The sequence below is a fragment of the Ranitomeya imitator genome, chromosome 9, assembly GCF_032444005.1.
Source record: "Ranitomeya imitator isolate aRanImi1 chromosome 9, aRanImi1.pri, whole genome shotgun sequence".
Classification (NCBI taxonomy): domain Eukaryota; kingdom Metazoa; phylum Chordata; class Amphibia; order Anura; family Dendrobatidae; genus Ranitomeya; species Ranitomeya imitator.
This window is the reverse complement of record NC_091290.1, coordinates 140,470,099-140,486,499: the sequence shown is the minus strand read 5'-3', so window position 1 is coordinate 140,486,499 and position 16,401 is coordinate 140,470,099. Positions and strand designations below refer to the sequence as shown.

The following is a 16,401-nucleotide window of genomic DNA, read 5'->3' as shown; positions in this document are numbered from 1 at the left end:
CCCCCATGCATCCGCGCCAGACAACCCCTCCCCTAATGCATCCGACCCACAAACAGCCCCCTCCCCTAATGCATCCGCGCCACAGACAACCCCTCCCCTAATGCATCCGCCCCACAGACAGCCCCCTCCCCCAATGCATCCACGCCACAGACAGCCCCCATGCATCCGCGCCACAGACAACCCCTCCCCTAATGCATCCGCGCCACAGACAGCCCCCTCCCCCAATGCATCCATGCCACAGACAGCCCCCTGCCCCAATGTATCCGCGCAACAGGCAGCCCCCTCCTCCAATGTATCCGCGCCACAGACAACCCCTCCCCTAATGCATCCGCCCCACAGACAGCCCCCTCCCCCAATGCATCCACGCCACAGACAACCCCTCCCCTAATGCATCCGCGCAACAGACAGCCCCCTCCCCCAATGTAAATGAACTGCTGAGATACGGAGAGCTATGCCCTGCCGAACCGACAATCTGCCTCCAGAGCTTATTGTAAATGACAGGGAGAGTTACCATTGTGAGACATGTAATGTCTGACAGTCTGCTCTCCTAATCTACATGTGTTTCGTTTACAATAACCTCTGGGGGCAGATTCTCGGGGAGATCTATGTCCGGCCCATAGATCTTAAAAGTTCATTTACATATTGAGAATAACAAGTGGATTTCTCTGGAATAAAACATCAGATGGCAGATATGTAGGAATCATTTTTTCCAGCTTCCTGTGTCCTACATGTCCATATACATGGCTTATGAGGGCTTATCCTAATGACAGATTCCCTTTAAGACAAGTGGCGCCCGTTCCGCTGTATAATGACTCTTTAATGGAGCGCTCACTCTGCAGATTGCCCGCACCGCACGGAGAAGGTTTGGTGTCTCTCCCAGCATGCACTGCAGCAGCCTCTCTACCACTTAGGACTAAGCGATGGTTAGCGATTTACGTATTGGACTGATCATTGATTTTCTTTTTTTGTTGCTGTGTTTGCAAAGAGCATAAGAAATTCATCAGAGATATCCCAGAGCTGTGCTCTTAAAGGAAACTTATCAGGGCAAGCTCTCTACTGGGCACGACTACGCCCCATAAAGTGGCCTTTAAGAGCCAAGCAGGTGGACAAAAGAACAAAAAAAAAAAAAAAGTGACCCCCATCTGTATAGGTAAAAGGATGATTCTGCTAAAGTGGTTCCTAGTGGGAGGGGCATTTAAAGAAAACCAATTTCCGGCATTCTGATAACGTGTGATTGCTGGTGGTCTGAAAGTATTTTAAAGGGTCTAATCTAAAATAAGTTGACGCCAAGAAGGTAAGCCAAAGCATCCGAGTCACATGAATGACAATTGCAAAGGAAATCTTTAATTATGATCCATTATTAAAAAAAAAAAAAAAAAAAGCTGCGGAGTGACGCCGTTTCCGTGCGCCTGCCGTGGACCAGATGGCCGGAGGGAAGTAGGTTATTTGGTTGATCGGTCTTTTGTTTTTTTTGGAGATTACACATGTCAAATAACTAGCTGTAAGCCTCTTACTGCCGGCACGAGCGCAGCTGTCACACAGAATGGGGACAATTTCTAGCCGCTATGACCCCAATTAACATAGACCCTTAATGCATCGTTTTGCTTCTTTTTTTTGTTATATATTGTCAATGGGACTTGATTCCATCCCAGAAACCAAAGTGTTAACCGACACAAGTCATTTAGAGAGAGATGAATGCTGGAGAATGCAGGATCCGACATGCTGGGAGTTGTAGTACCAGGAGAGGAACGGAGAGCAGACCTGCTGTCATTGTATCCAGGATCCTCCATGTATCAGTGTGTAACATTAGATACAAATGTAACAGACGCTGACAATTGGGGAGAAGTGTTCCCTGCCACAAACTAAGGTTTCATTCACTGACAACAAGCAGAGATCTTCTACAGGAGGATTCATGAACACTGGAATTAGCGGGCACGCTTACCCGCGCCCCAACCTGCGGCACAGACACTGATCCGTGTCGGGATACAAGTAATTCGCAGGCGGACATTCTACGTGTGCACCCCGGGGATGAGCCTCTAACGGCTGCACTTCAGCGGCGCTTCCCTAAATAAAGGATAAATTATTTACACCCCTGAACTCCCAGAATCCCCCACACCTCGGCGGCACTGACCCATTTGACAGAGAGAAAAAAGAAAAAGACTTTCACAGAAGTATCTAAATATTTTACACCTCCGGTCAAAAATAGAAGAGTGAAAAGAGGGCAAAGAAAAAAATAAAAATATGGAGAACTACAAGATGAAACCGTGTCATGAGGAGGAGCCAGGAGGCCGCAGACAGAAGCCATTACATTTCTTTTTGGCCCCGAGCATCATTATTCAGGAACAGAATTCTAGAACCGCAGTGTAGACCGACACATGGGAAATTACAGGAGGCATCCAAGGGGCGCTGTACAATGCATTGTATGGCGCTATTAATATGGGCGCTACATTGCTCTATGTATATAACACTGCATAATAATAATGAGGCACGGTACGGCCCCATCTACTGTACGGCAAGGGGTAATAACAGGGCACAGCACGGCCCCATCTACTCTACAGTGTGGGGTAATAACAGGGCACAGCACGGCCCCATCTACTCTACAGTGTGGGGTAATAACAGGGCACAGCACGGCCCCATCTACTCTACAGTGTGGGGTAATAACAGGGCACAGCACGGCCCCATCTACTCTACAGTGTGGGGTAATAACAGGGCACAGCACGGCCCCATCTACTCTACAGTGTGGGGTAATAACAGGGCACAGCACGGCCCCATCTATTCTACAGTGTGGGGTAATAACAGGGAACAGCACGGCCCCATCTATTCTACAGTGTGGGGTAATAACAGGGCACAGCACGGCCCCATCTATTCTACAGTGTGGGGTAATAACAGGGCACAGCACGGCCCCATCTATTCTACAGTGTGGGGTAATAACAGGGCACAGCACGGCCCCATCTATTCTACAGTGTGGGGTGATAATAGGGCACAGCACGGCCCCATCTATTCTACAGTGTGGGGTGATAATAGGGCACAGCACGGCCCCATCTATTCTACAGTGTGGGGTAATAACAGGGCACAGCACGGCCCCATCTATTCTACAGTGTGGGGTGATAACAGGGCACAGCACGGCCCCATCTATTCTACAGTGTGGGGTGATAATAGGGCACAGCACGGCCCCATCTATTCTACAGTGTGGGGTAATAACAGGGCACAGCACGGCCCCATCTATTCTACAGTGTGGGGTGATAATAGGGCACAGTACGGCCCCATCCACCGTACGGTGCGGGGTAATAACGGGGCACAGTACGGCCCCATCTACCGCACCGTGCGGGGTAATAACGGGGCACAGTACGGCCCCATCTAACGCACCGTGCGGGGTAATAACGGGGCACAGTACGGCCCCATCTAACGCACCGTGCGGGGTAATAACGGGGCACAGTACGGCCCCATCTGCTGCATGGCGTGGGGAAATAAAGGGGCACAGTACGGCCCCATCCACCGTACGGTGCGGGGTAATAACGGGGCACAGTACGGCCCCATCTACCGCACCGTGCGGGGTAATAACGGGGCACAGTACGGCCCCATCTGCTGCATGGCGTGGGGAAATAAAGGGGCACAGTACGGCCCCATCCACCGTACGGTGCGGGGTAATAACGGGGCACAGCACGGCCCCATCTACCGCACCGTGCGGGGTAATAACGGGGCACAGTACGGCCCCATCTACTGCACGGCGTGGGGAAATAAAGGGGCACAGTATGGCAGCCCTCTACAGTAGATGGTGCCACACTGTGCCTGCACCCTCCTGATAATTAGCGCCATTGTATCTAGTGTTAGGTGGCCTAATGTAAAGGGTGTTAAAGCTGTTGACCAATTCTTATACAGAGAAAGACCCCAGAGATCATCTAATACAAGGGGTCACATCTGTAGTGTAGTGGCCACTGATGGCATTGCTGGCTTCCTCCCATTCACTTCTACAGGACACAGCTTGCAGTACCACTTATGACCACTTTACAATGTGGGGCGCTGTGACACTTTTCTATCAGCTGATTTGTAACGTTTTGGGCTCTGGGTCAGTCTTCAGTAGCCGCCGGGATCGCTGCTAGCTCCTGCTGTGAAGGGGTTAAGAACACTTAAAGGGGTATTCGCACCCAGACTTGTGAGGCGCTTTCCACTCACTTCTATGGGAGACGCACAACTACAACTCACTGCAGGACCAGAGAACTAAATGTCTATGCATGCTGGGAGTTGTAGTGCTAAAAAGCAACAGAACCCTTAACCTCACCCTTGGGAGAGCCTCTCGCACTGGGACCCCTTTAATTTTTGCTCCCTGTCACATGACCCTTAAAGTCGTCAGGTCACAAGCAGACTAGAAAAATGCAACACCCTTTATGTAGAGAATGAAAGTTCCTGTACTCACTCAGCACGGACACATCCCGGCGGCCGCTCCTCCGTAGGAGCCGCTCTCCTCTACCTGGGTCCCAGGCGCACAGCAAGGAGCAGAGAGGACAACACTGACGACAGCCAATCACTACGCGTCTCAACTTAACTGACACTCCTCTCATCCAATCAAAATGCGACAGAGGCGGTTCCGTCAAAATGCTGAGCCGTTCGAGGGCGGTAACGCGGTGACGTCACTGACACGCAAGTGCCGGAGGCCATCTTTGATCCTGGAAAAAGGAAACCTTTTACTTTGCAATAAAACAGGTTAGAATGAAGTATTTTCCCATGTATTTATGATGATAAGGGTATTTATAATGCACAAAGTCAGACATGCGAAAAGTATTATTTAAGTAGCCAATTGCAGAATATGAGAGTAGGAGAGTAGTGATTGAATCACCACTAAGGTAGCGTGTTAGAAAAGGTTATGCATTTGTGTACGTTCTTCGAGTGAAAAGTTGACAGTAAACCATTTTGCCCACAACAAAGATGGCGGCTGCATAGTTAGAATGAGGCCACATGCTCCCTCCTCCCTGGTGAGTGTTGTCCTCACGTGACTCCTGCAGGTGGTGACTATTCCAGGCTGTGCAGAGCTGAGAGCAGGCTGTATGGGCAGCTCCAGGAGGATGCAAGAATGAAGATCTGTGGGATGGATGCCGGACGCGGTCCCTATTTACAAGGAGATTATTGAGATTTGGAAATTTGCATCTGGAGATTTTTGTAGAACCAAAGACCTGCAGAAGAATATTGACTGCTCTGCAGACAGACCATTGTGTCCCTCCACTGCCAAAAGATGGAGAACTTCCAGGACATTCCCATAAATATCCTCTGGACGGAGTCCCATCCCCTCGGCCGTGTTTGAGGGTCCTCCGGTTTCCGCATCGTTTGGGATTCCAAGGTTGAGATGTTGAAGGAGGAGGGCAAGGCGTTACTGGATGCTCTGAACAGGGTGACGGCATGCTACAGACATCTGGTCCTCACCATCGGTGGTACCTCCGACTCCCAAAACCTACGGGAAGAGCTGAAGAAGACTCGGCAGAAAGCCCAGGAGTTGGCGGTGGCCAATAGGAACAATCTGACCAGCACCCTCAAAGACACCAGTCTTAGCAAAGAGGACAAGGCTGAGTTCGAGAGGCTATGGGTCATCTTTTCCACTTGCATGGACCTCCTAGAGACGGACATGAGAAGAGCTCTGGAACTTGGACATGAGTTCCCGTTAAACATCCCCAAAAAGCACCTCATACAGTCGGGCATGAATGGTGGCACCTCAGGGGTGGCCGCCAGAGCCATGAGCATCCAGAACATGAAATATGATGGGGAGCACAACATAGACGTCATGGACCTCAAGGACCTGGAGAACGAGATCCGACTGGTGGATGAGATGATGCTCGAGATGGAAATGAAAGTTGGGGTTCCTCAGTGGACAGTGGAAGCCAAGCAGAACCCCGGAGCTGAACTCCGGTGTGCGACCAGCGGTGGGGCATTGTCTCCTGGCACCATATCTACAGACGAGCACAAGGCCATTTGTGATTTGAGTAAACTTTTGGCCGGGGTGGTCTTTAGTGCCGTCCTAATTATTGCCATCGTACTGGCCATCTGTGTGGTCAAACTTTCATGAGCCCAGATGAGATCGCCATGGATTTTTATTTATTTTGCATTTAGCCAAAAATATTATGATTCACCCTGACAAGGGACCCGGCAGAACCGCCACTCATTGGGTAACATTATTGCATTTTGTGCTTTGACATATTCTGGAACCTGCTGCTGATGGACCCGACCTTTTAATCCAGGTTTATCATCCCATCTGCCAACTGCACATCTCCACGGGAGGATCCCAGTTCCTTTTCCCATTTCTTTTTGCTTTCGGCAAATATTAACCCTTTTCTACATGTTTTTTTTTTAAGTTACGCTCGTGCATGACTTTTTAGGTTTGGAAGATTGCTTGATCGGTAGATTTCTTACCATCTTTCCGTTTCCACTAGCACCACCAAAATCCTTAAAACCACAGTGTTAACCATTTCATTACAAGGCCCCCCCCCCCCAACAGGCAGCTAAGGGTCTGAGCCCATCTTCATACAGGCCGTGTTGTTTGTGCATCACCTAGTTCCCAGCCCTTACTGCGGATGACTATATTCTCATGATTAACGAGTCGGGACCTTACAATAACCTTGGATCTAACAGTCTTCCATCTAACACAAGCACGGCACAGATCTAGGAGAAGCCTGCGGGGCTTGTTATATAAGAATGAGATGGCTTCCCAGAGATATTGTGCCAGTGCTGAATAATTGCAATACTCCACGCTACACAGGGCATTGTAAGCGACGTGGAAAATATTCCATTATTTTTCGCCCTAACGGATAGTAATAGCGTTTTCTGCACCCTCACCAGTCCTGTGCTTTAATAGTATATAGAAAATACAGTAATAGTATAGCAAACCACAAAAAAAAAAAGAGCTGTTCCCGTTCCCCATCTAAAATATTTGTTCAGTTACCACGTTGTAATGTGTCAAAATATATTCCTACAGAAGTGGGTTGAACACCCTTTTAAATATTGATGTTCCCACCTCCGACTGCTGTGACTACGTAGAACACATTTATCGGTACGTGATTTCCCGTCTGATGCTTCCATGTGCAGAACGTTCATCTGTAAGTAAATCTAACGTACGCTGCTGTTTTGTAGACGCGGGAAGTTCTTCAGATTTAGAAACTGGGGTCCACGAACTGAGCACAATTAGTTTTCTCACTTTCTAATATACCGTGGGTCAAAAATATGGTCCCCAAATAATGATTTTTGAGGGTTGTGGGGGTTTGATGTGTTAACATGAGGCTGGGTTCACATTCATTCATCTGCAGGCGTATGTTCGAACGTATGCAATTCCATATCACTTGTCGAGCTGTATACGCCCATATTTCAATATGAATATATGTAATACGTCACTTTATACCTTTTATTATATATTTTTTTAAAGTGTCTTTTTTTTTACAACTGTTTTCAATTTCTTAATCGATCTTACCCTCTCCCGGGTTTCGGCACCAATTTTATCTAAATTAGTAATCCTTTGTTAACTCACTAATTGATTAAAAACGTATACGTGATAGACGAATTGAAACTTTTTTATAGAGTTCTTACAGACAGCCATGAAACTTGGTCAGTAACTACGGGTTTCCTGAACTCTGCAGCTTCATATATGCCAATTTGCTGTCAAGTTTGGGTTGGGAGATCCATGGACAGTCCGTGTATTGCGGTCCGTGCTTAGCTCAAGTTTCATGGACGTCTGTAGAAGCCATTACTTTGAAATATGTCTGTATATACAGTAAGAGGCGTAACTAAAGGGCGACACAAAAGGCACCAAAAAATACAATCGCTGTGAAATGTGTTTTTGCTGCAAAATATTGATGTGAATTACACTGGTTGTGAGGTGATGTAAGAAAGTGGGTGAGGAAAATGTACCATTCTAATTGCACCATTTCGATAATTTTACCGATTGGTATTTTAGCTGTCTCATAGATCTGCTCAGTTATTTGAACAGCATTTACTAAATCCTGGAGAAGCCCTTATAATCTTATCCTAGTGGTTGTAGCCATTTTGTTTGGGACCGATCTTTGAAAATATGGCCTTGTTGAAAATATCAAATGGTTTCATTTTAAGAAAAAATATGGAGGATCATCACTGGTTGCTATGGCAACAAGACCTCATCTTTGATTGCTGTGGGAGCAAGGCCTCATCTCTTGTGGCTATGGGAGCAAAGCCTTATTTTTGGTTGCTATGTGAGCAGGGCCTTGTGTCTTGTTGCTAAGTGAGCCGGGCCTCGTGTCTGGTTGCTATGTGAGCCGGGCCTCGTGTCTGGTTGCTATGTGAGCCGGGCCTCGTGTCTGGTTGCTATGTGAGCCGGGCCTCGTGTCTGGTTGCTATGTGAGCCGGGCCTCGTGTCTGGTTGCTATGTGAGCCGGGCCTCGTGTCTGGTTGCTATGTGAGCCGGGCCTCGTGTCTGGTTGCTATGTGAGCCGGGCCTCGTGTCTGGTTGCTATGTGAGCCGGGCCTCGTGTCTGGTTGCTATGTGAGCCGGGCCTCGTGTCTGGTTGCTATGTGAGCCGGGCCTCGTGTCTGGTTGCTATGTGAGCCGGGCCTCGTGTCTGGTTGCTATGTGAGCCGGGCCTCGTGTCTGGTTGCTATGTGAGCCGGGCCTCGTGTCTGGTTGCTATGTGAGCCGGGCCTCGTGTCTGGTTGCTATGTGAGCCGGGCCTCGTGTCTGGTTGCTATGTGAGCCGGGCCTCGTGTCTGGTTGCTATGTGAGCCGGGCCTCGTGTCTGGTTGCTATGTGAGCCGGGCCTCGTGTCTGGTTGCTATGTGAGCCGGGCCTCGTGTCTGGTTCCTATGTGAGCGGGGCCTCGTGTCTGGTTGCTATGTGAGCGGGGCCTCGTGTCTGGTTGCTATGTGAGCCGGGCCTCGTGTCTGGTTACTATGAGAGCCGGGCCTCGTGTCTGGTTGCTATGAGAGCCGGGCCTCGTGTCTGGTTGCTATGAGAGCAGGGCCTCGTGTCTGGTAAATATGTAAGCAGGGCCTCGTGTCTGGTAAATATGCGAGCCGGGCCTCGTGTCTGGTAAATATGCGAGCCGGGCCTCGTGTCTGGTAAATATGCGAGCAGGGCCTCGTGTCTGGTAAATATGCGAGCAGGGCCTCGTGTCTGGTAAATATGCGAGCAGGGCCTCGTGTCTGGTAAATATGCGAGCAGGGCCTCGTGTCTGGTAAATATGTAAGCAGGGCCTCGTGTCTGGTAAATATGTGAGCCGGGCCTCGTGTCTGGTAAATATGCGAGCCGGGCCTCGTGTCTGGTAAATATGCGAGCCGGGCCTCGTGTCTGGTAAATATGTGAGCCGGGCCTCGTGTCTGGTAAATATGTGAGCCGGGCCTCGTGTCTGGTAAATATGTAAGCAGGGCCTCGTGTCTGGTAAATATGCGAGCAGGGCCTCGTGTCTGGTTAATATGCGAGCCGGGCCTCGTGTCTGGTTAATATGCGAGCCGGGCCTCGTGTCTGGTTGCTATGTGAGCGGGGCCTCGTGTCTGGTTGCTATGTGAGCGGGGCCTCGTGTCTGGTTGCTATGTGAGCGGGGCCTCGTGTCTGGTTGCTATGTGAGCGGGGCCTCGTGTCTGGTTGCTATGTGAGCGGGGCCTCGTGTCTGGTTGCTATGTGAGCGGGGCCTTGTGTCTGGTTGCTATGTGAGTAGAGGATAAATTGTTATTCCAGAAGGCCTTGTGAAGGGATGGCAGTAGCCGGCCCCTTACAGCGAGTCTGCTTTTGTTTTGGGAGCCACTAATATTCAATTTCCATTGGGTTTTATGTAATGAAGGACCCAAACTCTTAGTTATGGAAGCTTTTAGTTGACAGCATTAAAAGGGTCTTCTCCGGTATAGGAGATAAATGTCTGATCGCTTGGGACCCCACTCATCACTTGGTGTGAGCATTATCTATTCCTGTGTGCCCCTAGACATTAAATGGAGTGTCAGACATGCTTAATATAATTTATAGTCACATGACTAAAATTGCCCTGGAGACCGACCACCACTGCAGTCTAGGTTTTAAGCACTGCCCTGAAGCTGACCGGGACGAAGAGGTGACGCACACTCCAGCGATCCTGGCCACCTTTAAAGCAATGCTTGCAAGCTCAATAGAAAAGAGCCTGCACATGTTCTCCTGTCTAGCAGCGGTGGTCGGTCTCCAAGGCAACGAGCTGTAAACACGAGAAAAAAAAGTGTTATTATATCTCAAATGTGGCTATAAATTATAGAAAGCAGTAAAATGCAAAAGTATTACATAAAAGCACCTAAAGGCATTGGAATCCAAACAAGCCAGGTCCATATATCCAACGAGGGCGTGCAGACATCATGGAGGCTGCTCCCCCTCCTCTACTGAACTTACGTCCACCAAGCGTAAAATGGCTTTTACATAATGCTACAATAACCAGGAAAGTGTCTGGCAAAATCAGCAGTCTACTGGGGCGTCAGCTCCAGTTACCTACGCATCGCACTTAAATTTAGCCCTTAAAATGAACCAGTCAGCACATTTTTACATATTGGTACCCCAATAAAAATGACACCTTTCTTAAAGTCATGAGAAATCTAGTGTGTAAGCCATAAGCAAACCTTGAGGGACGTGCACTGGGGCGTGTCGATGCACTAGAACTGTCCCCAGTGCACTTCCAGCCTGATTTGCATATGGCTTCTAATTGTGATTTCTCATGACTGGCACATCAGATCTCTACAAGAAAGGTATCATTTTTATTTGTGAACAAGAGCCTGCACAGCCGTACCACTACTGCCATATGTAAGAACGTGCCGACACGATCCCTTTAAGGTCACGTAATAGTAATAAGATGATACAAGGTTGAGCACAAATGCACCTGAACAACAAAAGTGTAATCTGCGGCATTGTCATGTATTCTGTAGGGTAGGGTCTGTAGTATATATTTGTCCTAGTGGATGTGCCGTTACTCTGCCTAATCAATTCAGGTGGTCTTTTCTTCCATTCACATGTCTCTTCTGTGCCAAATGCCCTCTTGGGCCTATTTCCATGCAAGCCAGGTATTTCCCATAGACTGTCATTGAGATTGTCAATAGCGAAGGACCCCTTTAAAGAACCCTTTTAAGTCACTTTAAAATATCAACAGGCCAAAAAAAAAAAATAAATAAGTTTTGGGATGAATTATTTATACCATCCTGCTTAATTATTAAAGCTCTCATTCTTCTCCTATCATCATACACGGCGGTAGAGGAGAGCGGAACGCAAACTGATCCCTCCAATTTACATTGCCCAATATGGTTGACCAAATGATTTCCACCAATTTTTTTTCGCCATGGATTTGTAAGTCTACAATCTGGTTGATCGGTTTGATCTTTAGAGGGGTATTCCCATCCCTAGGATTTTATGTTCAGTGGGCTTGTGATGATGGTGGGTTTTTTTTTTTAAAGGATCTTTTGAGTTTGAAAACCGATCCGTGCATTTTTTTTGTAAACCACCATCAGAGAGGGTCTCTTCTCTCTGGAGGACCGACCCATCATCATCATCATCATCATGCCTTTTTCAGTCTGCACTGATTAGGCTAGATGGCACAATGGTAGTAATAATGATCTCTCATTTGAAAGTTTGCCACCTACAGGTCATATTGTGGTACTGCATGTCATACTTATTTTTGTAAGTTGAAAAAATTCTGAATTTTTCTCCAGGTTGAAACCAATTATTTTTTTTTAGTGCTCTCCTGTCTTTTTATTTTTTATTTTTTCCTTCTGAGAACTAAAATTTATATTTCAGTATCAATCCTCCGACTTCCTTTATATATAATTTATTTATTCACTGATTTATATAGTTTATTTTTTGTGTAGTATTTACAGAAATTGACTAATGAATTAGTTCTGTAGGAAATAGATTAAAATGTGATTCTAACCTTGGGTACGACACAGAGCTGCTCTGCTCACCCTAAATTATATAGCAGACCTTTGGTCCCCAAGTCAAAGCTTTAGCGCCTTTGCAAAACTACAATTCCCAGCAGGCTGTCAGGGCATGCTCGGAGTTGTAGTTCCGCAACAATTCACAAGCCCTAATTTAAAGGTGACTGCAGAAGAGCATAGCAGCAAGTGTCATGGCCAAGGGGATCTAACATCCGTGGCTGGCGTCCATGATTATTATGTAGTCCCTGGATTGATGGCAGAGTGTATGTGTGTGTATATATATATATATATATATATATTCTGGGGGGCGACCATGTCTGACATTTTCCTTGCCTTATGTATATTTGTGTATGCATCCATGGAATTCACCAGTGTCCATTACGTGTGCCTGATACTCAGTCACTGTGCGGGGTCCCAGTTTTGGTTATGGGGGGGAAAGGGGAGAAGTGTTTCGGTTAATGAAAACCGCCCTGCCTGTGATAATAAAGTTACTGACACTGTCTTCCTACCACCACCAGAGTGTTCATTTATTATCGCGCCGTCCTGCACCTGGATTTGCAGAATTAACGGGATCCCATTGGTTGCCATAAAGGGGGTATCCCAATCTGGGGAAGGGATAGGCGATCATTTACTGATCGCTGGGGATCTGAAAGTGACATTGGGGAGTGGTCTTTAGTTCCCAGAATGAAAGGGTGCTACAGTGACGTCACCCCTTTGACACTGTGCAGAGACTTCTGTTACTGAAAATCCCACACGTCACTGATATGAAGGGTCGTATGCTCTAAGTATGGTGCCAGGTAGCCATAATCAGAAATCTCTGCGTGGTGCCAAAGGGGTCTGGACACTCTACAGGGCATATGGTGGTCCGGGAGACCTGCCATCACCAGAGTCATCTTCTCGCATCTATCTATGTTGACGGCCGCTGTGTACAGGGGATTGATGTCACCGGTGCCGGGTGACCCCTAGGACAATCTGGTCATCCTCCAGCTTCATCCAGATTATGGATTTTCACATTTATCTGATAAGTGGCCACTTGCCCAAAACTAAAGATCCCTATATCTAGAGAGGTCACCCCAAGGCTAGGTATCTAATGTGCAAGAAAAGGTTCCAGTCTATCAGACGACCCACACAATTAAAAGGCGTCATCCCCTTTAAGGTTTCATACTCTAGCCTTAAAGGGGCTGTGATATTAATTTATATTTAGGAAAGGTCATCAATATATGATCTGCAAGGGTCAAGCCCATCGGCTGGATGTATATAGTCAGAATACACCGTGGAGTGGCCATTTCGGCTACTGTTAACTTCAATAGGAGCTGAGCTGCAGTACCTAAAAACAGCCACTACAAGGTGCTGTATTGGAGCTGATCCATGGGGGGCGCCAGCTATAGGCCCCCCCCCCCCCCCCCCCGCTGATCTATCCTAATGGTCAATAGCACAGTCTGGACAACCCCTTTAAATATCCAGCTTGCTCTAGGCATGTTCTTTGGTGCCTCAGATTTTAAATTTATGGCATTCACCCCATTGCCCGCTTTCCAAAGAGATAGAATGCAATAAACAAAATGCAAAAAGATACAGATTGTGGCTCAAAGATCGGGGGCACCATAATGTGACACTTTTTTTGGTCTGCAGACAGAAAACTGGCTGAAATTTTTTTAAATTCCCTCCAAAAGTTGGCCAAAAAGATTATTTCCCTAAAATTCCTTTAAGATCTATTTCCTCTTCAGAATCTGACACTTGCTATTTGTGTTCCGACGTTGATACTTTGTATCTCTCTGAGTAGTGACTGTTAAAGGGGTTGTCCGGGATAAGAAATAATGGACTGCTCTCATTTTCGATGGGTTGTGCATGGGGTCGCAGCTCCGCTCTGTTGACTTTAGTGGGGATAAGCTGCAGTACCAGACACAAGCCATGGTCAGTGGGGTGGCGCTGTTTCTGAATGAATGCAGCAAGGTATTTTGAATAGTGGACAACCCCTTTAAGGTGGACTTTCCCTTTAAGGTTGATCTGAATATATTCTGATCTAAGGATATTTGTTACGCTTTCCCCTAAAAAGATGCGACCGCTGCCACCGGCGAAGAGATAAAACTGGATCCTTGGTGAAAGGGGACAAATAATGAGTATTTTGGGTTAATGGGGCTAGTGTCTGCGGCGCCCCCTGTGGTCACTGGTCGCCCTCATGGTGATGACAGCGGCACATTACGGGGACCGTTCACATCTCGCCCTCATCAGCGCCGTAACCTTCACAGATTGTGGTTACATAAGACGTCAGCGGATTACAGCTCCGGAGATGATTCTGCCCTAATGCGATTACACTGCTCTCCTAATGCCGGAGCTGGGCGAGATTCCTCCATGTCAGCAGCTTAGATACACGGCGTCACACAGGAGGGGATTAGATACACGGCTCGGCCGACAGTATCACACAGGATGGGATTAGATACACGGCTCGGCCGACAGTATCACACAGGATGGGATTAGATACACGGCTCGGCCGACAGTATCACACAGGATGGGATTAGATACACGGCTCGGCAGGCAGTATCACACAGGAGGAGATTAGATACACGGCTCAGCAGTCAGTATCACACAGGATAGGATTAGATACACGGGTCGGCCGACAGTATCACACAGGATGGGATTAGATACACGGCTCGGCCGACAGTATCACACAGGATGGGATTAGATACACGGCTCGGCAGGCAGTATCACACAGGAGGAGATTAGATACACGGCTCAGCAGTCAGTATCACACAGGATAGGATTAGATACACGGCTCGGCCGACAGTATCACACAGGATAGGATTAGATACACGGCTCGGCAGACAGTATCACACAGGATGGGATTAGATACACAGCTCGGCAGGCAGTATCACACAGGATGGGATTAGATACACGACTCGGCAGGCAGTATCACACAGGATGGGATTAGATACACGGCTCGGCTGACAGCATCACACAGGAGGGGATTAGATACACGGCTCGGCTGACAGTATCACACAGGATGGGATTAGATACACGGCTCGGCAGACAGTATCACACAGGAGGGGATTAGATACACGGCTCGGCAGACAGCATCACACAGGAGAGGATTAGATACACGGCTCAGCAGACAGTATCACACAGGATGGGATTAGATACACGGCTCGGCAGGCAGTATCACACAGGAGGAGATTAGATACACGGCTCAGCAGTCAGTATCACACAGGATAGGATTAGATACACGGCTCGGCCGACAGTATCACACAGGATAGGATTAGATACACGGCTCGGCAGACAGTATCACACAGGATGGGATTAGATACACAGCTCGGCAGGCAGTATCACACAGGATGGGATTAGATACACGACTCGGCAGGCAGTATCACACAGGATGGGATTAGATACACGGCTCGGCTGACAGCATCACACAGGAGGGGATTAGATACACGGCTCGGCTGACAGTATCACACAGGATGGGATTAGATACACGGCTCGGCAGACAGTATCACACAGGAGGGGATTAGATACACGGCTCGGCAGACAGCATCACACAGGAGAGGATTAGATACACGGCTCGGCAGACAGCATCACACAGGAGAGGATTAGATACACAGCTCGGCAGACAGTATCACACAGGATGGGATTACATACACGGCTCGGCAGACAGTATCACACAGGATAGGATTAGATACACAGCTCAGCAGTCAGTATCACACAGGAGGGGATTAGATACACAGCTCAGCAGTCAGTATCACACAGGAGGGGATTAGATACACAGCTCAGCAGACAGTATCACACAGGATAGGATTAGATACACAGCTCAGCAGTCAGTATCACACAGGAGAGGATTAGATACACGGCTCAGCAGTCAGTATCACACAGGATAGGATTAGATACACAGCTCAGCAGTCAGTATCACACAGGATAGGATTAGATACACGGCTCAGCAGACAGTATCACACAGGATAGGATTAGATACACGGCTCAGCAGACAGTATCACACAGGATAGGATTAGATACACAGCTCAGCAGTCAGTATCACACAGTAGAGGATTAGATACACGGCTCAGCAGTCAGTATCACACAGGATAGGATTAGATACACAGCTCAGCAGTCAGTATCACACAGGATAGGATTAGATACACAGCTCAGCAGTCAGTATCACACAGGAGAGGATTAGATACACGGCTCAGCAGTCAGTATCACACAGGATAGGATTAGATACACGGCTCAGCAGTCAGTATCACACAGGATAGGATTAGATACACAGCTCAGCAGTCAGTATCACACAGGAGAGGATTAGATACACGGCTCAGCAGTCAGTATCACACAGGAGAGGATTAGATACACAGCTCAGCAGTCAGTATCACACAGGATAGGATTAGATACACAGCTCAGCAGACAGTATCACACAGGATAGGATTAGATACACGGCTCAGCAGACAGTATCACACAGGATAGGATTAGATACACAGCTCAGCAGTCAGTATCACACAGTAGAGGATTAGATACACGGCTCAGCAGTCAGTATCACACAGGATAGGGTTA

The 16,401-nt window shown here is 47.9% G+C and overlaps 2 protein-coding genes across 5 annotated transcripts in view; one reads left to right on the top strand and one right to left on the bottom strand.

Moving 5' to 3' along the window:
* ANKRD27 (ankyrin repeat domain 27) overlaps positions 1–4,529 on the bottom strand; it is a 31,850-nt gene extending 27,321 nt beyond the window's left edge. For all 4 annotated transcript variants that reach the window (XM_069739257.1, XM_069739259.1, XM_069739258.1 and 1 more), the window contains exon 1: positions 4,415–4,529. The gene's annotated coding sequence lies outside the window, so the exon portion shown is untranslated. The remainder of the gene's footprint in view (positions 1–4,414) is intronic.
* A 499-nt stretch (positions 4,530–5,028) lies between these two features.
* On the top strand, positions 5,029–8,247 carry RGS9BP (regulator of G protein signaling 9 binding protein). Its single transcript, XM_069739256.1, has one exon. It carries the CDS (start codon positions 5,339–5,341, stop codon positions 6,050–6,052), a length of 714 nt encoding a protein of 237 aa, XP_069595357.1. The 5' UTR covers positions 5,029–5,338; the 3' UTR covers positions 6,053–8,247.
* Positions 8,248–16,401: the final 8,154 nt, after the last annotated feature.

Bases quoted from the DNA above. Each gene is read 5' to 3' on its own strand.
- RGS9BP (XM_069739256.1), top strand. From the start codon at position 5,339: ATGTTGAAGGAGGAGGGCAAGGCGTTACTGGATGCTCTGAACAGGGTG.